A 24,024-nucleotide genomic window follows, 5' to 3' on the forward strand; every position below is an offset into this window, starting at 1 on the left:
TACAAATCTGGTAAGCAGTCTAACTCGGTAGGTCACATTCGTGAAAAGGGACGGGTTTTGTAGATACTACATAAAGAACATATCCGATATCCTCTGTGAAACGGTTATTCCATAACGGTCAACCAACTCGTGATGGCGTCCGTAAAATTTACGAAGGGATGATTTCAAATTCACCCTTTGGAACTCTTGGTTTAATTAGCAGCAATCCTCTATCAAGGAAATCATGATAGGAAATACAAGCCTGGGAAAGTACAAAATACAATACAAATGGCTTGATTTAAGTTACAAAGACAACCAATTGGTTACAGGAATGTATAAATAAATTGTACGATTTTTAACGAGAGAATAACGCTATGGGGAAATGTGCATAAAAAGAATTGAATTACCGATTTAGTGATAGTTAAAGGCAACAGTAGTATACTACTGCTCAAAAGTCATAAATCGATTGAGAGATTACAAATCCGAGTTACATTCTAACTGAGGGAAACACATTAACTACTTATTAGAGGAAAACAACAGTACTACAGAAATACTGAACTGCAATAATAACAAACCCCAACATACATAAAAACGGACTATAACGACTGCCGTATTCCTGATTTGGTACAAGACACTTTAAACCCATAGTTGGTTATCTTTGATTGGTTAAATGAAAGATAACAAAATTGCATTTCTTGATTTAATGTTTTAATTCTATGCAATGTCAAAATATTGTACTAGTCTACAACTTTAGAATTCGTAAGGTATTAACAGTTCCCAGAAGATATATCAACGAAACAAGACATATGTGCTGCTCCAGAAATAGGTATTATTGGCTTATTTTGCTTAGTGTTGAGTGTTAGACGTAAAGGATAGCATCAGTTTACGTGCTTATCTATTTCGAAGATACGAACCGTGATACCAAAGTCCTGAAAAATAATATTATCTACAACGTGGGCGAAATCTGGTGTGTTGGCATGTATTATAGCGTCGCTTGCATTACATGCACACAAAACAAGACAGTCGAAGTTGCTACAATTAGGGATAGAACACAAATAATAAATTTACCGACCAAACCGTTGATCGAACTCGCAACGTACCACAATTGAGGCTTCAACCAAACATGTAATTACATAATCTTAACATCCTTCAGGAGAAAAACAAATTAAATTTTCAGTACCTTTTGACACACTGACAGTTTAGTTTTAGATGCAGTTGATGCGTTGGAATGCGACCATGAAAAAATCAACACGTGAATGGTTTGCTTTGTTCATTCTTCGCATTAAGTTATAAATAAATGCAACAGTAGTATACCACTGATTAATAGTCATAGGTCGATTTAACTGAAGCGAATCCGGGTCATAAACCGAAATTGAGGAGAACACATCAACTGTAAAATGAAAACAACGGAACAACACTTATCTGCTACAAACACAAATGTGCGCATTTTGTGTTTTCAACAAAAGTACTGTATTTGACATTTCGTTACTGTGCTCACGGTATTATTGAGGAAATATGCTGAATTCATTTTGGCACATTAAAAAAAGATACTTGTTTCATCTCTTGATAACGGTTTTTATCGAAGTTGAATTGCCCTTTACATTCACGATTCGATGTCTGATCTTTCACGATCAGATCGAAACATGACCATCGTTATTTATTGTTTTATGATTATTATTTCTAGATTTACCGAATGACAATCGTATAATACAGAAGGAAACGATCATTTGACTCTGAGGGAGGGTGTGATGTTTTTTAAAAAAATCTGATACTAATTTTGAAGAAGGAATATTGTCATGAAGTAGAAGGGGGATCGGATTGAAAGTTTTTGTTATTATAATTAATGTAAAGTAAATTAATCTTAATTGATATTTTGTCAGAATTTAATATTATGTTGGTTATCATTGAAAGTTGATTCAATTTATGAAATGCATATTATCATAGAAGGATGAAAATAAGACATATAACTATACCAGATATTATAGCTATTTTAATTGTGGTTATACTGAATAACAGTAATCTGATTTTATAAATTGTTTACAACTAGAAAAAGGATTAGAAGAATAAAAAAAAAAGCTAATCCGTATGGAAATCCAATACACGTGCAACACTTTATATGCGTAGATATATATAATACATGATACAAAAGATGACATGCAAAAAAAACCGGCGTACTTATAACTGTATTATTTTGTTACTGCAAAAGGGTTTATTACCACGCCTATTAGCCTAGAAACATACACGTGGAATTTTTTTTCAACAAATCGTTTTGTAGTTCAATCGATTTAATTTACTTTAAAAAGTATTATGTTAAAGAATTTGATATCACAAATCGGTCAAATTTTGCAACGGATATAGTGACTTGCTGGTATATGAATTATGATGTCGTTTTCAAATATAAAAAAGAAGATGTGGTATGATTGCCAATGAGACAACTATCCGCAAAAGACCAAAATGACACAGACATTAACACTATAGGTCACCGTACGGCCTTCAACAATGAGCAAAGCCCATACCGCATAGTCAGCCATAAAAGGCCCCGATAAGACAATGTAAAACAATTCAAACGAGAAAACTAACGGCCTTATTTATATAAAAAAAATAACGAAAAACAAATATGTAACACATAAGCAAACGACAACCACTGAATTACAGGTTCCTGACTTGGGACAGGCACATCCATAAATAATGTGGCGGAGTTAAACATGTTAGCGGGATCCCAACCCTCCCCCTAACCTGGGACAGTGGTATAACAGTACAACATAAGAACGAACTATAAAATCAGTTGAAAAAGGCTTAACTCATCAGATGGACAAAAATACAAGTGGACGTGGCCCGGTACTTATACATCCCGACACAAAAAGACACAATGAACAAATCTGAAAGTACTCGCAGTTATCTGACAGCTAGTTCAAAACCACTAACAACTAATAAAAATATCATGCAACTAAGACTAAACTATCAATCCGTACACATCCAACATCCAATGGATTTAGTGTAAAGACGTCATAAACAGCCAGAGAAAAACATGACCTTGTGCAATGCCAAGTTGCAGGTATCGACAGATTGTAGATCCATAAATAAGTATATACATATAACATACTAGGAATATTTAGTTAGCTTTTAATTTACTGATAACAAAATCAATATTTATACCAATAAAAAAAATATTCAATGATCTTATTACAGTGTTGAATAGGTAACCTTTTAGAATAAGTTTATTTAAAGGAGCGACAAGTTTACATGGATCATTTCTAAATTTCCTGGCACGATTAACAACATTTCCGTAAAAATGAGGATGTGCTATCCCGTTTGAAATAAGTTTTCTACAGGTACAACCAAACTTCAAAACCAAATCTTTATATCTATGGAAAAATTTAGTAAAGGTTTTAAGTCATTTATGGTAACGATATCCCTGGTTTAATAATTTACCAGTAATACATAGGTTGCGTTCGTTAAAATCAAAAACGTCACAACAGACACGGGCATAGCGAACAAGTTGTGAAATATAAACACCGTAGGATGGTGCCAAAGAACATCACCATCTAAAAATGGAAAATTAACAATAGGAAACGAAAAATTGTCTCTTTTGTCGTAAATTTTAGTGTGGAGTTTCCCGTTTAAAACCGAAATATCTAAATCCAGGAAAGGACAGTTATTACCGAATAAATTTGATTATTTAAAGTAAGTTCCTTGGGGTAAATTTCCGCAGTATATTGAGAAAATTCTTGATTATTTAACGAAAATATATCATCAAGATAACGGTAAGTAGCTCATACAAATAAAAGTTGTTCATTGGATCTTTGCATTAACTTGGTAAAATTAATGATAAGATTATAGTTTTGTTTCTTGTGTTTTATCTTTTGATAGATCTATTAGAAGTTTATGTGGATTTTTGCTTTTTAACCCAATCAGACAAAGTTGACCTTAAAAAATGACTATTGTTTCAAGTCACGTATGGTCATAGTCTATACATCTTCACGTGTTGAAGTCTTATAAAACATTCGCGACTTTCATAAGTTTGAATTTTAGCTTACATGATGACGGTTGGTCTAGAAAGTGCTTGAGAGGAACGAAACTAATGAAGAGATCTGAGATACGGATTAAAACATAATAACCTTGACCAACGAACCATGCAAATGAGGTTAAAGTAAGATCAGACAAAAAAGCACACATAACAGTTATCATGCCATACACAAGTCATAGTTGACCTATCGCTTACAGATACAGCTATCCTATTTTTCACAATTAGTGAAAAAAATCATACGGCAAAATAACTATATTTTTTAAGCAGTTCATGACAAGGAGGTCAAGGACGTTGAACATATGAAAACTCTATAACATAAGGAATTATTTGTATACAAGGTATGGATCATCCAAACAGGTTTTCTACCCTCTGGAATATAAAGCTTTCCGTAAGTAGTTGTAGCCCTATGGTTATCCTTGTGTCTATCTGCGATAAATAAAATCTAAAATACGATGCAGAATAAATATATATTAACTCAAGAAACAAATCATGCTAGTATACAGTGCATTTCTACTTCATTATCAAAACGTCTTCTACATCTATCATAAAGCTGTAACGGTTAGATAAGCTATAAATATTATCAATATAATTGTATAAAAGAAAAAAACATAAATTTTATCAAGAATTCGTACAAAATCCTTGGTTGCTGGTTTCCTTTTTTTGTCGCCCACATCTACAATAGAGCTCTTCTGGCGATATTTGGAGCAAATAGAGATAAAACATCCCTGGATCCCTGTCGCTTCCGACTCTTCAGACCAATACAACTTCATATTAATTATATTACACATAGTTATGCATGCACTGGTCACGAATAATAGTATAATGTAAATTACCATGAAGGACATCGGATTTGATGTGGTTGGAAGTTTATCAGACACCAGTGTTAAAAACACCATGTAGGATAACAGAATAGTCATCCCAAAAGACAACCGTTCGCCACATTCTATGGGTAACATAAATATCAAAGGATTAAGCAAAGCTAAAACAGCGGTGGGTGTAAACACCAACACAGTGTAATAAACTGGTTTTCTCTTGAAATTTATAACTACCTCAAATGAACTTTCATGTTCAAGATCATTTGCAACCAAAGTACTTTCCAACTCCCATAGTTGACTCAGAATAATATGCGAGTTCTCGGTAGTTGCGCTGATTGGTTTAAGTCTGAGAGTGTCGTGATAACCAAATCCAGAGAGAAGCAACTCACAAGAATGAGAATCAAATGGAAACTTAAGAACATCTACAGAGCACTTGGCGTTTAACACAGATCCGGGTGTCCAGGAAAGTCTGCCATCGTTGGTAACCCGAACGTTAAACGATGAGTCAGACCCGATCCATGCTAGAGTATCAGCACTATTTACAAGAATCACTTTAGGGGTCCATACCTTTGACTGTGGTACAATTATTTGGTCGATTCCATCATACAATGCTTTGTCCCATGTTAGAGATTCATCTGTCCAGAAAAAACTAATAGCTCCTACTACAGATAATACACCATCTACTTCGTTAAAGTTGTTAAAGGCAAACAAATGGAAAATTATACTGATGTTAAATTTGCCGTTGTCCGTAGGCATAGGTTGAATCTCTGCATCATAATCCTTAAATACTAAATTATGCAGGTCCCTATAGGTTGATATATTATCTCCTATTACACAGTAGATACAGCAAAAACATATTAGATGCTGTATAATTCCCATGCTGTGTCCGAGCTTTTGCATTGTAAAACAAAACAAATTGAAATGCCGTATTTGAATACAATTTCAAGAAAATGATTGATCGACCATTACATCATGGCTTTCGTATTTGCGTACCCGAAAGATTTAATGGGTTTGTTTTATATGGATGCATTTGTAACGGATGTGATATCTCTAAATGTAAATATTACTTTGTGTTTTAAAAGTTACAAATTCATATAGATAATTTAGAAATATGGATTTACTGTTGAATTATAACCATTTTAATGGGTATGGAGTTGGTTAAGCAAAGGTCAAGTGAATGAGTGTGTCGTGATATGTATTTACATAAGAACAGCATGGTTATTATCACTAAATGCATCTTTTGAACAATATGTCACTTAAAAATCGCTTCAGAGTCTGAACAACCCCTATGATTGAAAAAAAAAAACTATTTAATGCACAAAGTTTAGAAAAATTCATGTAAAATTACAGATTAAGGCAATTTCCTCTTGTCCTTAAAGATTTATTTTGATTTTGTCTCTTATATATATCAGAATCAATTTATATATATTTATTTCTTTTTCTTATAGAACTCTGGGTGTTTGTCCTACAAAATCTCTAACACTGTTAAATATAATTAAATATGATTTTTAGGGCTAGAAGACATTGTATTTTTTTAAAACAAAATGTATATATTTATTTTATTCAAACTTACATACTTTATTTCAAAAAGCGCGGTAACTCAGATGATTAACGGACACCATCACGAATTGAATGATCCCGGATGATACGATGTGTCTTTGTCCAAACTATAGTGCCTAACAAGATTTTGTGAGGGAATTCGATGTTTGCTATACCACTGTTTATTTCAACGCACTTTATGAGAATACTTTTGTACCAATCAAAATGAAAAATTTTGCAGTGTTTTGAGAAATGATTTTATTTTGTAGTAACGTATTGTTTTTGAAACATGTTATGTTTTAAAAGAACAAACTTTCTGTATAAAGTCAATAATTATGTGGACTTTTGAAGCCCAAACTTTGTATGGCCTTAAATACATAAATGAAAGATCCAAAAACTGTTCTAATACAGATCTACATGTTTATGAAATTATATCAAATTGGTTGCAAAATTTTTATTCGTTATTGCAAAAAAAGAAATTTTTAATATCTTACATTTTCTCCCTAACCATTTTACCCCTATTACTTATTATAATGTGGACCAGTCATTGCTATTGAATATTTTCAATTTGATTGGGTAAAGTTATTATTAGTTTACCTTCAAACTGTTAATGCTTTACATACATGACTATTTATTAAATCAGAACGTGCATGAATGTGACAATAACTAAAATGACCTTCAAGCTGGACACTGGATGAGTCCATGTTATGTTTTATCAATGAAAGTATAGGTATGAAAGGTAAGAATTGCCAATTCTCCTATTTTCACAAAATTTTCCAAATACACAGTAGATAGATTATTTTTTAATAGTCAATTGCGGAGAAAAACAGAAAAAGTTTACCATTAAGACGGTATATTCCAATCAAGAAGTCATTTTTCGGAGAGAAATGTCAAAATACACTTAACACACGGCTACGCCAGGTAAAATTATTATTCATCTTACAAAAAAACAACATTTTTCAGTCTCATAGGAACATGCTTATTACAATTAATCCCAAACTAAGGTAGTCATTAAATAAAGTCAAAATATGTCCGATCTACCCATTTTTGGAGCAAAAAAGTCAATACGATCGTTTTAAGGTCAATTTTGTCTACCTCACAAAATCTTGTTAGGCACTATAGTCTTGTGTGGACGAAACGCACATCTGGCGTATTAAATTTTAAACCTGGTACCTTTTGTTAGCTATTATTCGTGTGTTAAATGGCTGACCCGTGTTAAGAGAGAGACGTATATCTTGCACGTTAAAGACACCCTTATAGATTTCGAAAAAGAGCAGGCTAATGCCGCAATAAGACAGCACTCGCACCCTCAAAGTGGAAAGGGATTAATATGAATAAACATGTTTAAACTATTCGTGCGTTTCTCTGTCCTATATGTTCTCCCATTTATTTGTATTGTAGTCCTGTCATTTTTATGTTATATTTAACATTGCCATAAAAGCGGGAGGTTTGGCATGACACAAAACCAAGTTCAAACCACCATTTGTTTCTAAAATTTTCCTGTACAATCAGGAAAATGGCCAATATTGTTGTATTATAGTTCGTTTTTGTGCGTGTTATTTTAATGTTGTGTCGTAGTTCTCCTCTTATAGTTGATGCGTTTCCCTCCTCAGTTTTATTTTGTAACCCGGATTTTTCTCAATCGAACTATGAATTACGAACAGCGGTATACTACTGTTGCCTTTATTTACATCGTATTCTATCATTTAAAAATTAGAGTGGAAACGTGGTGTGTGTCAAATTTACAACAACCTGAACTAAGAGCAGGATACAGTCTAAGGCCACCATTGGGAGGAGGGCTTTAGCTGGCCACTAATCAAATTCGTGATTTATATCATCGAAAATCGACGCCACAATAAACTCGAAAACATATAAATGAACCAAAATAATTTAAAAAAAAACCATACATACACAAGACTATCAAAGGCCAGAGAATCCCGATAGGTGCAATCATTCGGCAGGTTTCAACATGTTTAATGAGATAGCAATCCTCCCTTATATCTCAAGCTAATGTATAATAAACAAAAACATAGCAATACGCACAGTAAAACTCAGTTTAAATTATACGAGAACATAACGCTACCCTGCGAACAACTGGTTTTAGAATAAGTGTTTCATTTACGATGCAAAGACCCATCGTCACTATATCAATTCTGAGTAAGTCTGATTAAAGGTTTGGTTAGCTTTTGATGTGAATGACGACATATTTGTGCTTTGAATAAAATATTACCATGTTTGGCATATTGTTTTGCTAGAAAAGCAAGATTTGTGATCCCAGTCTTGTTTGATTTCTTAGACCATCCTCTAATTTTTTTTAAAATTTTCATAGGAATGGGTATCGCCAGCCCAGTACTCAGCACTTCTGTGTTGACTTGAGTTTTCATTGATATGTTCATAATTATAAATTAACTGTTAACAAAATTTTGAATTTTGAAATACTAACTAAAGGCTTTTCTACCTCAGGTTAACTTAGCTGTATTTGGCAAAACTTTTAGGAATATTTTGTCATCAATGCTCTTCAATAAATAATCAAATATTTCATGTTTGTTACTTTATTGATCAAATGTCTCGACTCTGATGCATTTTTTCACACGAAACCAGTAAAATCATAATAATAAACATTTGTTTCTTATCTATTGAATCGTGTTAGGTGTTTCACTTTGACATACTGTCACATTATCCTCACACAACACTTTCGGAGCAGAATAAGGAAATTTGTGTCAATGATTTTTCTACCATTACTTGTGATGATAGTGAACAGTTGGAAAATATCCGAGATCAAAAGTTAGGTGGCAGTCAGACAGACTGCAGATTTGTTACTGATTTGCTTCAACAAGTTGTCAAAAACAATTGACATATCAGACTAAAACTTAGAAGGAATGAAGCATCCAGTTCTTCTACCTATTTCAGCTAATAATTTTTTTGTAGTTTGCAATTTCTTCAAACTCTAATAAAGGGTGAATTGATATTGCCTTTAATAAACACCGGTTCAATGGTTTTAAAGACAAAACACATTTTTACAGGAGTCAAATGTTGATTGAAACATCAAAACCCTTAACTGCACTTTGCAATGCAAATGACACCCAATCGATCATAATGTTTGGCTTTACTATTCTTTACTTCATTTGCAAGTACGAATTATTATTTTTTTCTTTTTTTAAAATGCTTTCCCCTCAAGCTGGTGTCTTTATTTTTTGTGTTTTTTTTTTTTATTGTTGTTGTACATGTACTGATTTAGTGTTATGGATAGATGCTAATATTCTTTGTAGATCTATATTATGCATAGTATTGTTCAATTACTAAGGAACAGATGACTCGAGCTGTATTTGCCAAAACCTTTCAGAATATTAGGTCCTTAATGCTATGGACTTGATTTGGTCTTTTATTACCTCTTTTTGTTTCAAGCATTACTGATGAGTGTTTTATAGACAAAACACATGTTTGGTGTACTTTGTGTACTTAACAGTAGTATGGTACTTTTAAAGGCACAAGAAATGAAAACTGAAACAATTTATACATTTTATTAGTAGTGAGATGTTTCTATACAATATCATGTACATGGTAAACATCATGAAAAAAGCTTTCTTATGAAAATAAAATGGATGGATCATTAAAAGCTCTATAGCTTTCTTTGGTCTAAAATGATGGTCAACTTAATCTAATAATGTATCACAAAAATATTCATCATAATTTTTCTTCTGTTTTCATTTTCTTCTGAAATATGCATAAAATTTCAAAAACTTGTTCTTTGCACTACTTCAACAAGAAACAACCATATATTTAGACAGGCACATAAAACATGTAGTTTTCAACTTAACACACACAAAAAGCCATCATAAAATGCATAGGAAAAAACCGTACTGAAGCGATTTAAAAATATAAAATTCTTAATCACATGATTGTTTAAAAATCTAATTTTAACAAAGATTAAAATAACTATTCAATTGGTACACAACCTATTTCATCAAAAACACCAATATAAACATTTCACAAATGTAGAAATTATCCTTCACTTTTACAAAAGCTCTACACCGTACTAAATAAGAGCAAAGGTAGTTAACTCATGTTCAAATCTCATTACTCAATAATATAGTCCTGCTTTATATACTCTATAAATTTTCATTTTAATACTGAAAGTAAACTTTTGAACAGATGTCATGAAGATTTATAAGCAAGGTATAATCATATAAATTATTGGAAGTACAACCTTTATTATAATTAAATGATAATATTGAACATTAAATATTCATTCAGTACTAATTCAATTTTGATAAATATCAAAGTAGCTTACAATTTTAACTAAATAAATTTAATATTTTTCAATACATAGTTTACAATCATAAAATAATTATTACACAAGATACCATGATAATGCCTTAAAGGTCAATTTATATTTTCTTCCTAATATTTCCCATGATAATGAAAGTAGCAATAATTTGCCAGCAATTTGTAATGCCTATAAAATTTTGTATGTTTGTCTGAGAATAAGCTTGGAATAAAAAAAATATGTTTAAAAATTCTATACTACATTGCACTAGTATGAAAAAAGTTAAATGTATTGGTTTCAATCTTGACACAAAATACACCACAACCACAAGTTAATCCCTATCCCAATAAAATGTCTAAATAATGTAAAAATCTAAGATAACAAAATTTAAACATCTTTCTTTTCTACTTATTATGCAGTTGAGCTTGGAAGACTGAAATATAAAATATTCTGTAAACCAAAAGGTCTTTTCTTCAAGCAGTACTTAGTACATGTAGGTGTTATCCTTTTCTATGTACACTTTTTTAATAACACTGACACAAAACTCAGGCTAAGCATTTAACATGTTACAAGAAATCACACAGTTTCACATTACACAATAGCAGTTGCAGTTTCATAAATATGTTTAATAATCTTGGAATGATTTTTAAAATAACTTGACAATAGTCAAAAATTGTCCCTTTACAAAAGCTTAAGCACAACTTAAACATAGATAGTGATAGTTAAATTTCTCTTCCTTAATTATCCATGATACAAGTGTGAATTATTGCCATTTTATCTCTGGTCCCATGTTAACAGGCAAGTCTTAGCATTAACAGTCTAACTGACAACTGGAGCCTCGGTAGAAATTATCTGTTCTGCTTCTTGTAGATTTTTCTTTGCAAGAGCTGCATCATCTTCCGTTATCTTCAATTCAACTATTTTATCATGAACTTCATTTACATCAGTTATTACCTGTAACAGAAAAAGTTTCTCAAGTGAAATAGGTGCATAGAATATTATTCAAAATATTACTCAAGCTATGTATCCAAGTCTGCATGCATTTTGTACAATGAAATGTATTTTGCCCCCTCCTAATTTTGAAAATAAATCTGCAAGGTTATTCATTTATATGTATAACACTGTCATTGTTGTCAATGCAATATCAATAAAAACATTGCCACATAAAATCAACCTCTAAGACTGCATAATTGTTCCATTTTATACTACATAACATGCCACAAATATTAAGAGGTATAATGCAAAGTATAGATGGAACAGATATGAGAATTATAAAATAAGGGATTTGACATAAAAATACAAATTTAAACAGAGGCATGTTTTGGTATAAAAGGAATACTGTGCATTATTCGTTGGATACCAATTTTTGTGGATTTTGTGGGTATAGGTGAACCATGAAATTATATGATCAACAAATAACAAAATTTCTATATACTTGTAAGCAGACTTTGGTAAAACCAGGAAATACATATCCTTGAACATTTAAGTTTCCCCTAATTCATGTAAATTGGTACCCACAAAAATAAATGAATCCACAGTAACAAAAGGTTAAATATATAAAATACAGCATATAATGATAATATTTCTCTTCATTCTTAGCTGATTTATACTTTCTCTAACTAATTGATTTTTTTTATAATTGACATGTGGTTCATTTGATCTTAGTTCCTTGTTGGTTATAAATCAATAATGACTTCAAAATTGCTTGCTTTCTTCTGAAATTTCTATTCTTAATTCACCAAAAAAGGTGACCATGCTTCTTGACAAGAACATATAACATAACACATCTTTAGGCAAAAGATAAAAATTATTTCCATATCTTTTAAAAATAATTAAAGAAACAATATCCAACACTGAATCTTATGCAATACAATATTTCTCCACCTTTGACAGTTTAAATTTTAATATCAAAATAAATATAACTGTCTCAAGTGAAAAATATTATTTCATACTTGCTGCAGTGAGAACATTTTTATCTTAGTTTGTGTGCATATATAATGTTCAAATAGTTTTAAGGTTATAATTTGTTTTTTTACAATGAAATATGTGGTGGAAGAGTGACAAGCTCTCTTAAGACACTCCTTTCAGGTTTGAAAGAACAACATGAATTATAATGAACAAAACTTTCAAATTATCAAAAGCAAATCTTGTACAAAATTCAAAGTCACTACAACATAAACTCAGTTACATATTAAGAAAAAAAATAATGAACTTCCTCATGTGGTGGAAGAATTCCAGCATATCCATATTTACATATATATGATTAACAATAACCAGCTTACAATTTTTACATATGTAAGAATTTTGAGTTAACACTTGGGGCAAAATGAAAACACACTACTAAAGCAAAAACTCACAGCAAACTAAACATGAAAATGAACAAAACAAAAACGTGAGGACAATAAAAAGATGTACGAATAATGAGAGATTACAGGAGAATTTGAGTAATAAGGAAGTTCTACCACCAGAAAGGTTTGCCGTAAGAGTTGTCCCCCTTCTCACCTGTGTTGTTGTAGTAACGATCGGCTGTGTAGATTTCGTATCATCATCAACATTGACTGATTCTGTTGGGACAACATAAATAAAAAAACACAATTAACATATAATGAAATAAGCTAAAGACTTGTTCTTGTATTGACAAGTAGATCAAAGAAATTAAAATGATAATGAATTAGCAACAGCATAACATGCTCTATTTGAGCAGGCTTTAGAAAAGGGAGATGAATTTAACTATTTCTTAGCATGCTCCTCCTAGCAGGTATAGGAGGATTCTTATATTAGCGAATATTCCAACAGTTGCTAGCATGCTCTATGGAATAAAAAAAGTTCAACGAATACTCTCCTTTTCTGAAGAATTACTGACATGCAAATGTTCTGAATATATATTATAATATTTCAACGTAGCTCTATATCATTTAGAATTGAGTTGTTAAATGTTTTCAGTACACCCGAATACTTATAACAGTGCAATTAACCAGAGCATACAGGGTCATGCTGTTGAAATTATAGAGATGTGGTGTGATTTTGTAATGAAGTGGAGGCTTAAACATTTAGATGCAAAGAATTGTTTTAAAAAAAAATCCTTTTCTAAAAATCGTGCAGTAAACATCATTATGTAAAAATTTGAAGATTTTTTTTAATATAAAACGTTGATTGTTCCAAAATTTCAAAGTTTAGTATAACAAAAATGATATTATTTCCACAAATGCTTACAATATAACAGCTACTGCAAGATATTTAGTTGAAAGCATATATAACCAAGGATATAAGGAAAGCTAATAATACCACATTGCCAACATGTAAAGTGATAAATTACCAACCTGGCCCGTCCCCACCAGCTGTTACTGTATGTGTAACTGTCTCCTCTGTTGTGGTCACCACTGTTGTCTCAGATGAAGTGATTAATGTTGTTGATTCTACCACAGTACTATCCTGAAGTCTAAAAACAAAAAAATGTTCTATTTAAATTTTTTTATTAAAAAATGCTAATTTGATCGATAACTTGTCATGGTGTATTATTATATAACAAATATCAAGTCAATATCTTCAAGTATGACAAAATAAAAAGTGTGGAAAACTGATTATCCGAGTGAATTTTCTAGGTCCAAGGACCATAACTCTGCACAAAATCATTAGACCATAACAAAATTGGAACTTGATCTGTAACTTGTCATGATAAAACAGTGTACCAATTATTGAATCAATATCTTGAAGCATGATAAAAAAAAAAGATTATGGATTTTTTAGTGATTTTTTTTTTAAGTCAAAAGACCAGAACTCTGCACAAACTTATCAGACTGGAACAAAATTTAAACTTAATCTGTATCTTGTCATGATGAACTAATGCACCAAATATCAAATCAATATCTTCAAGCAAGAAGAAAAAGAGTGTGGAAAACTGATTGTGGAATGACTGATGGAGTGCAAACTTCAAGTCCCCTCAACAAGACGGTAGTGGACTTATAATCATGTTTTATCTTGTTTTCTAGTTCATAGCCAAAACCCAAAACAAATTGAAAACGACTAACAATAAATATTGTTTTTTAGTTTTCTCATCACACTTATATCTACCACAAATGATGTTACATGTTATTTTCTATTTAATAAGTGAAAAACCTTGGTAAGTGCTGCTGTAAAATTGATTTTTATTTCTCACAAATTTTTTCGAGAAATTTATAAGAAAGTTGTTTTCAAAATCAACAAAACTTAAATGAGTAATTATCTATGCAAAGATTTTTTTTAGTTTTCAGATGCTGCATATGAAATACATGCTTGGTCAGGCAGTTGTCTATTTGACACAATTTACAATTTTATAACTTCAATTCAAACATGCATGGTAAAAAAAAAAATACTAAAAATTGTAAATTTCATTAAATAGGCAGATTATATATAATAATATAACACAATAAGCAACAAGTTATTGCAGAAGCGAATGAATCACACATGTTAGTACTACCACCACCATTTGGTATCAGTAAACATTGTACACCACTATACTTATTCTACACATTGATACACTGTGCACTCTCTATTATTCATTGGATACCAATTTTTGTGGATTTTGTGGTAAACCAGGAATCATGAATACCTATAACCATGATAAACAATGAATTACAAATTTTCTGCGGGAATTTAAGCAGATTTTGACAAAACCATGAATAAAATATGCACGAAAATGGACATTTTCTTCAATCCACGAAAATAAATGAATCCACAGTATTTGCTAACATAAATTTTAAGTATTGACTTCTTTGCAAATATTGGGTGCTACAAGCTACGGTTATAATGCTTCAATCACCAAAATGTGAAAAGGGGAGTAATCCAATGATATATTTTCTTAAAATTCCCTTCAAAATCGAGGTGTACCGATGTGAAAAGTCCCAATACCCAATGCATAAAAAAAGCATGCTATTAGCAAAAGTATCAAAATTATGTTAGGTAAGTATCACAAGACTACATTTTAAAGATTTTCACAAGCCAGACAAGTAAATTTACAGTTCAGAAGTTTCCAGTATTTAAAAGACATCATTTTAATCCTTAATTTTTTTCAGCAAGTATCAAATTTTGTAAAACTTTAAAAAAAAAAAATACTTTTAAAATGATTAAATGCTAGATTTGAAAAACATAAACAATCCAAAAAATGCATTTAAATTTTGCTTGTAAAATAAATCGATTATTAGACCCTTCAAGCCACTATGAAAGATGCATTGTCATTATTAATTTTCCTTGTTTCAAATTCTATATTGATGAATTTCCTTCTGAAGATTATTTACTTATTGTCTGATAATTTCTGCATTTAAACCTATGTGTTAAATGGTTTAATACTAACACTTGAATGCTGTCTTGTGTTACTTCCCCCTCAACGGTTGTGTTGGCTTGTGAGTCGTTCAACTGTGATTCATTCAAAGCTTCGGCAATATCTCCACTATTATACCGATCTTCTGGGGTAAGACCACCATCTTCTCTGTTAACAGAAAATATGCTTCTTTTTTCATTTCTTTTGATATTTTTTAAAATTTTTTACACTTTTTCAGTATTTTTCTTAATACAAAATGCTTTTCTTAATGTTTTTGAATGCATAAAATGTGTACATTATCTTTACTACTAGCAAAAAAAATGACCTCTTAGATTTTTACAATAATGTGTGTTTTTGTTTTACTTTTAAGATTTACATGAATATATTGGTAAGCATTTATTTTTTTGTCAAATGTTATACTAAATATTTTCTTGAGTATTGAGCATGATAAAGCGCTATGAATTTTTCACATACGCTTTTTTCTCCTCTCCCTCTTCCTTCTGAGGTTCAACAACAACTACAGGTTCAGGTTCAGGCTCAGGTCGCATTCCTTCTTTTAGCTCTACCATACAGTTAGGCTCTGTAACATTCCGTGATGATAATGTCACTCTGGCATACTCTGATGATGATAATAAGTAAAATCCCTGACCATGCTTGGTAAAAATGAATGATGAAATTCCTCTGAAATGCAAAATTACATATTACTTATTAATTCACATCATTTTATAAACAGAAATTTCAAAATATGTTATACTACATGTTTCAAGGATATGACTTGTAGCTGCTGAGTATAATGGGAATAAATTTCATATATATGGATGTCATTTTAAAAGATACAAGTTTTCAGCAAATAGTATTAAGAACAAGGAGCTAAAAATTTTTAGAGCTTAACTAGATGAACTTGGTGACATATATTATGAAGCTATGACTTGTAGCTGCTGAAAAAATTATTACTAAGCAAAATTACATTCATCCTTTTTTTATTTGAGTGAGGATAAAAAAAATTCGGACAGGAAATCATTAATATGAACCCCAACATTCGAAGACCTTTCTTTATTTTGATGAGCATTTTGACGTTGTAAAGTGGTAAAACATTATTTAACTTTTCATGGTGAATTCTTATCACAATGACTTGTCAATTTATTATTTATAAATTTACTTACGTTATATCTTCTCTCTTGAGAGCTGATGCTACTAATTGCTGCCTTAATGAATTAACAGTATATACACTTAAATCTCCTAAATTGGTTAAACAGGCTATGTCAAATTCATTATAATTTTCATCTGAAACAAGAAAATAATACCATTGATATTTTTTTTTAACATAGAGCTCATTAAAAAATCACATGTCCTTTAATATATCTACATATCACCTTATTTAAAAACTTTTAACAAGAATGTGTTCATAGTACATGGATGCCCAGTCCCACTATCATTTTCTATGTTCAATGGACTGTGAAAATGGGGGAAATCTCTGATTTGGCATTAAAATTAGAAAGATCATATCATAAGGAACATGTGTACTAAGTTTCAAGTTGATTGGACTTCAACTTCACCAAAAACTACCTCGACCAAAAACTTTAACCTGAACCCGGACAAAGGGGCGGACAGACCAGAAAACATGATGCCCATTAATGGGGCATAAAAATAATACATAATTCATTCAATCAATTGCAGAGGGAATCCATAGAATACAAATATCTCTGCAAGAACTTTATTTTCACTCTTTGACAATATGATTATGGATTGTGCTAAACATTTTAATACCAGAACTGCCAGACATTTTGTCTATTTTTGTTTTTTTAGTGCGTCTTCATGGTCAAGAAATTCCAAGACAATACTGTACAGTATCAATCAATATAGAAAGTGAGATCATATGCAGTATATTCTTCACATTCAAATGAGAAAGTTATGAAGTAAGTGTAATTAAAAAATGTATACGCAAAGTTTCAGAAAATCCAGCAAATTCTTAAACTTTCCTCCAGTTTTATATTTCAGAGAGTATATCATTATGCTGACAAAGAACAATCATCTTTAAATATCAACCTTCATATCACAGTCAAATAAACTTACCACTTTTACTCCTAAAATTAATAAAAGCTGCTTTTCTAATTCTAGAACCATCTAAAGCTGTTACTTTGTACTTTAATTTAGCCTTCAAATGTGGTAATGTAAAAATCTGAAAAGAGAAAATAATGTGAATGTTAGCTGATGACAGAGAATATCTAAAGTGGTATGTATAAATCATAGTAGGAAAAGTGTGTTAATCATTATTGTTTAACTTTTTAATACCAATTCAAAGACTCAACAAATTCCAAATTTCTATACGCTTTGTATGCAGTGGCAAAACTATGAAAATGCAAGTTTTCCTTAATCCCCAAAAATAAATGAATCCCTATTAACCTTACACACCTTATGCCTTATTTTAACTTAGAATTTTTATTATCTGTATTGTCATTTAATAAAGACATTATAAGGTGCACAGTTTCCTCTGCTTTAAAAATATTTTTGTTCAAACCCTTTCTGATTTCTTACAACTGAAAAAACTACATGTGACATATACTTCTGTTATTGCTTCAGACTCCACCCAGATTTGTTGATTATTGATCAAATTAACTAATTGGAAAATAAGGGCCTGGATTAATGTAATTTTTAATCAACACTTGTCCTATATCAATTATATAAAAAGTTAAAAAGTTTCTTCGTTTTCAGTTATGCAGGCTAACAAATTGGACCTTGTTATTTTAGGAGTATAGATAGCTACAAGAGGGTAAATCATAAGCCTACAGAACTGCATTAGAACCATTGAGATGCAAATGTTGTTATAAGGCAATGTGTAATGAAAGCCTTACTTTTAGTTGTTCTTCAGAACAGATGACTACTGTATGATGTGATCCTGAGTAATCTGCAGCTTTAGCTCGTTCATTCTCTACTTCCAGTGCATCTGGTATGACACGTGATTTACCATCCACAACAGCTATGTGTATAACAGGTGCTTTATGTCTTAATTTAATTTCCTTAGCGATAACTGCTATCACATCTGATTCATTTCTTTTCTCTGTTGGAACTGTCATTGTATAAATATAAACATGGCCACCATTTGTTCCTACCCATAATGAGGGAGCACTATCTGTACCTGTTGATAAAATTTACAAAAGTTATCATATCGGCATAGAAATAATTCAACTCATGCAAAAATTTATTCATTACCAGATCAAAATTTGTAACATTATAAGGATTACATCTTCAGGAACTGTTGGCTGTTAAATATCTTACAATTTGCTATCAGGTAGGGAATTATTTATTTCTTGACGATTTTTTGCAGTAAAATGCTGTTTAACCTTTCAAAGTAAAATATTCTATAAAAGCTTTAAACTATGCAACTCTGTTACTCATTTGCAATAAAACCACATCTTACAATTTTTAAATGTATTTTTGTTGTTGTTGATCAACTGAAGTTTGGTGATAGAATGCTACTTTCAATGTTTTTCCTTTCCCTTTTTTGATTACACATATCTAAAAGTTCCAATTGTTATTAAAAATCTGAAGACTTTAAACCCATTTTCCTACAATTTTTATGTGAAAAAGAACATTACTGATTTATCTGAGATTGATAATTTTGTCACTTTTTGACCAGAAAACTGAAGATTCTTTTCCTGTCAACAAGTACAATGACAAAATCATATGCTGAACGAAATGCATTTAGTAAGTACTTACCATTTGTTACGAAAGTATTTGCGAAATATAAACACCTAACCATAGACCCTATGGTTTCTTCTGGATTTCTAGCCTCTATTTGTCTTTCTACAGGACGTGGTTCTGGTGAAGCTCCAGGGGAGGCTCTACTTTTAGATGGTGATGAACTTCCTTCATCTGATTTCTTTTCTTTTTCATCACTGAAATGTGAAAAATAATTATTTAAACTAATTTCAACTTCACTTACTCAAAGCTTATTTGTATGGTTAAAAAAACTGTAGGTAATAAATGAATCTTTCATGTTTGATTGGTTTTATTATAATATCGTTATAAAATTGTTGCTACAACAATCAGATTTTTCAAAACAAGTCTATTGTTGAGAGTTGTCTCATTGGCAATCATACCACATCTTATTGTTATTTTTACAATACAAATTCAATTAAACTTATTTCTGCACAATGATTCCTAAGCTTACGTTTTTTGTTCAGGTTTAGCTTTATCTTGTCTTCTTTCAGATCTCCTCCTCCTCAATCTACGGAATGATTCTCGCAGTGATTTCTTTAAAGATTTCCTTCTAGACATTGGTGTTTCTGATGTTCCTGTCATGTCTGAATAAGTTCATAGAACATATACAAATATTAATTCTTTCAAATACAAAATAACAGATCATTTATTGAAATTAACCTAGCTGTATAAATAATATTAAAAACTGATTATGTCATCATGTTTATTTTTTCATTACATTTCATCAAATTGTATTGAATACTTGACTTTTTATACTAATGTATGCAATGTATATGTTTGCATTTTGATTTTTCATGATGAGGGCCTCAGGGAAGATTAGTTATATAGCTAACTGTGTAACCCTCTTAAAATAAAGTATTGTTGTTGTTGTTGATTGTTCTTGCTTTAATGCCACATATTATGATAACGTATCACTTAGATCACAAGAGATCTTAAAATAAAAACACCAAGATTTTGTCTATTAATATCATTGGCCTAGCCTCTCTGTGTTTTATTTCTATTCAAAAAATAAAAGTATTGCTATTATTTCTCTTACACAAATGTATTTTTTTGAAGCATTTTTCTGTCCTTTCAATTCCATTTTTTCTATCAGAATTAAATGTTTAAATTTTATCATGGCAGACAAATTTGTGAAGTTGTACCCTGCTTTCTGTGATAATAGAAATTTTTTTTTTGCTGGTACCACATAAAATCTACTTCTGAATAGATCAACGATTGAGTGCTTGCATATAAAAAATTTGATAATTTTTGTTAATCATTATTCTCACCATCTGGATTTAGGGTACACCTGGTTGCTACTGGTTTCTTTTGAGCATAATCAAATAGTGCAAAGCCATGGGCTGTTCCAGCTGCCATTCTGTAAAGAAAACAAGATTAAAAGTACCATTATAAAGTATGCAATATCAATCAGCACTTAAAACTGCTAGATTTTTTTTAATAAGGCCCCAAGTTGTTTATTCTGATCAAGTTTTCATAGTTTATATGGACAGAACTTTCAATTAGAATTTCTGAATGGAAACAGTTAAAACCATACCAATTAAAATTTACACTTCACTTTAAAAGGAAGACAATGAGAGACCTATAATATTTTAAGTGTTTATAGACTTACAACTGCCATTCTGAATGGAAAGCCAGAGCTGTACAAGCTGCTGGTGGATATAATTGTATTATTGCTGTTGGCTGAAATCCTGCAGCGTACTTCACTTCTCCATCCCGTGGTTTCAATGCTTCATGTCCTTTCCATACAAAATTATCACGATCACTAACAATGTTCATAGTATTGCTCGATGTTTCATATTCACGTTCCTCTCTTTCCATCTGTAACACCAAAACTTGGCCAGCAGTTCCTGCTATCACACAAGTTTCACTCAGAGGACACATGGAGATTTTCTGAATGCCTAATCTAGGATCATCACTGAATGGATCATATATTCCAACCTGTAAAGAATGATACATACTTTAGAATTTACATCCAACTTCCTTTGGATTATCCCTGAATTTTTATTTCATGATTGAGATGAGAAAAACATGAACCATTCCCTTGCCTATCTACTGTTCTAAATGTCCAAACAAAAGTCTTATTTACAATCTAAAATTGTAATACACTACACTTTTATTTTAATGTCAGATCCTTAGTGAACAAAATTGGTATTGAAGTTTATACAGAGAAATATGTGGGAATAGATAAAATTACTTTAAATAAGTGTGCATAGATTGATGAGTGCAAAATATCTATTGGCATAATTTTGGAAAGATTTGAATATCTTTTACAGGGTCAAATATATTACCTACAAAACGTACAATTCTTCTGATTGACATTTAACCTTTTCTGTAAAGTTTCTTAATCCTTAATCAGATTTTTTGTTCATGTACCTTACCTTTCTGAATGGTGGCCATTCTTCTTCCACTTCAGGAGAGTTCTGTTCTCCAGGATGGAAGTCCACACTGAACATGGTAGCTGTTGATAACGAGTACAACAATTTCATAGATAATCCTGAAGCATCCCAAAACTTAACTGTACCATCTTCATGTCTGTCAAATAAATAAAAGACCATTTAAAAAAATAGTATTTTAAGGCATTGTCATGACTGAAAACATGATTATTTGATTCAAAGCCAAAAAATTGAATATATACATTTTTCTTGAGAACTATTCTAGAAAATCAATATATGAAAGAGTTCAAAGGCTAATTTTCCATAACATACCACCAATACAGGTTTTAAAACTTAAGTCCAATAACTCTCAACAAAAAAGCTAAATATCAAAATCTGAAAGTATATGATTTCTTAAGGAAACTTACAACTAAGAATGTTCTATTCTTTATTCAGGATTCTAGTTTAGTGAAAATGCAACAATTATATGGCTGAGTGAAACTACATTCTTTTTGAAATGTTTTAGTACGAGAAATTTTATCTTAATAAGTTTTGTCATCACGTTTGAATCTGCCATTTATTTCAGAATCTATTGAGACATCAATCAACCTACCCTGTGAGTAATAAATCTTTAGTTATTCCTTCAGCTCCTTTCAGTTTTCCTCCATTTATTGGCCATTCCTAAAAAGACATTAAAAATTGTTCAACCAAGGCTAGGTTTATAGTCACATCATGTAGAAAAAGACATCATTTAGGTATGTAACTATTAATACATTTCATGCATCTTATGGCATATTTTTTCTTAACTGTTAAGTGATTGTGATTATATAAGATAAAATGAAGACATATTCAATGAGAAATGATCAAATATATCAACAGTAATAAAGTAATCAATTTCTTACATAAAAACATTATGTGTTAGGATTGTAAATGAGGCAACTATCACCAGAGAACAAGTTAACATATAAGCTTACAATTTATAGGTCACCATATGGCCTTAAACAATGAGCAAAACTCATATCGAAGATTCAGCTTTTATAGACAAATCTAAAGTAATTCAAAAGATATAAATACATACCCTTTTAGAATGGTTTTTAGCTTGAGAGTCTCCAACATCAATAATTTTCTGCCAGAGTTGATCAGGAACATTGGCGACATGATGTGAACAAGTGATTGGTGAAGAATGTAAGCTGTTGAGATATGGATTCTGGAAAGATGGCCATTGTGAAGAATCTAAATCTATTACAATCAGTTCTTCTTCCAGTAAAACTATCAAGCAATGTGGATCATCGTGTTCTGTAAATAAATGAAGAGAAAGTAAATAATTATTGAAGATGTTAATGTTAGCTCAGTCTTTAGTTTTCTATGTTGTGTTTCATGTATTGTTGTTTGTTTGTTTGTGTTTTCTTTTTTAGCCAGGATGTTGTCAGTTTATTTTTAAATTATGAGTTTGAATGTCCAATTATCATCATTTCTCTTTAATTAACATTCAACTATTTGAACATATTTTGTCTGTATTTCTATTCTGACATGACATTATTAAAGTTAATTATGTTTTGTTTATTGCTCACCTATGATACACTGCTATAGGTATAGTTGATGAGCAATGGACATAATAACACATATTTATTATACTTACCACTTGTGTCCTCCTCGTCAACACTATCAGCTCGGCCTAGTGTGATGAAATCTATAACTTTAGATGTAAAATCAAACACAACATGGTTAGATCCTTCCATTACACTGATTGTATGTTTGTCTCCATAGCTAGCACGAGGCATTCCTCCCGAAAATATGATGAAAGGTTCCCTATAAAATAAATTATATCTTTAAATTTACATAACAGAATAAACGTTTCATAATAGTCAAAAGCATGTTATCAAAAATGGAATGTCAATCACACTAAATCTTCTGTTTAAAGTCATAAATCTACATAAAGCAAAAGAAGACATTTTTAATGTTGTTTCTTAATATTTTAAGAGAATGAATTTTGACTTTCTATTTGTTAT

The 24,024-nt window shown here is 30.9% G+C and overlaps 2 protein-coding genes across 5 annotated transcripts in view; both read right to left on the bottom strand.

The window, feature by feature from the left end:
* Positions 1-4,461: 4,461 nt before the first annotated feature.
* Positions 4,462-5,707, bottom strand: LOC143045514 (acetylcholine receptor subunit beta-type unc-29-like). Its single transcript, XM_076218071.1, has one exon. It carries the CDS (start codon positions 5,698-5,700, stop codon positions 4,549-4,551), a length of 1,152 nt encoding a protein of 383 aa, XP_076074186.1. The 5' UTR covers positions 5,701-5,707; the 3' UTR covers positions 4,462-4,548.
* A 4,159-nt stretch (positions 5,708-9,866) lies between these two features.
* LOC143045515 (lethal(2) giant larvae protein homolog 1-like) overlaps positions 9,867-24,024 on the bottom strand; it is a 29,376-nt gene continuing 15,218 nt past the window's right edge. Inside the window, exons 11-26 of one of the 4 annotated variants that reach the window (XM_076218072.1) lie at positions 23,655-23,824; positions 23,094-23,311; positions 22,629-22,696; positions 22,022-22,175; positions 21,253-21,581; positions 20,912-21,000; positions 20,095-20,227; positions 19,641-19,819; positions 18,776-19,059; positions 17,997-18,102; positions 17,087-17,207; positions 16,398-16,604; positions 15,957-16,091; positions 13,948-14,066; positions 13,130-13,191; positions 9,867-11,581 (exon numbers count right to left, since the gene is read on the bottom strand). In XM_076218072.1, coding sequence (XP_076074187.1) covers positions 11,447-11,581; positions 13,130-13,191; positions 13,948-14,066; positions 15,957-16,091; positions 16,398-16,604; positions 17,087-17,207; positions 17,997-18,102; positions 18,776-19,059; positions 19,641-19,819; positions 20,095-20,227; positions 20,912-21,000; positions 21,253-21,581; positions 22,022-22,175; positions 22,629-22,696; positions 23,094-23,311; positions 23,655-23,824 — 2,509 coding nt within the window. In that variant the 3' untranslated portion in view covers positions 9,867-11,446. The remainder of the gene's footprint in view (positions 11,582-13,129; positions 13,192-13,947; positions 14,067-15,956; positions 16,092-16,397; positions 16,605-17,086; positions 17,208-17,996; positions 18,103-18,775; positions 19,060-19,640; positions 19,820-20,094; positions 20,228-20,911; positions 21,001-21,252; positions 21,582-22,021; positions 22,176-22,628; positions 22,697-23,093; positions 23,312-23,654; positions 23,825-24,024) is intronic. The other 3 variants (XM_076218073.1, XM_076218074.1, XM_076218075.1) reach the window with 3 other exon arrangements.

The sequence above is a fragment of the Mytilus galloprovincialis genome, chromosome 9 (genome assembly GCF_965363235.1).
Source record: "Mytilus galloprovincialis chromosome 9, xbMytGall1.hap1.1, whole genome shotgun sequence".
NCBI classification, from domain to species: domain Eukaryota; kingdom Metazoa; phylum Mollusca; class Bivalvia; order Mytilida; family Mytilidae; genus Mytilus; species Mytilus galloprovincialis.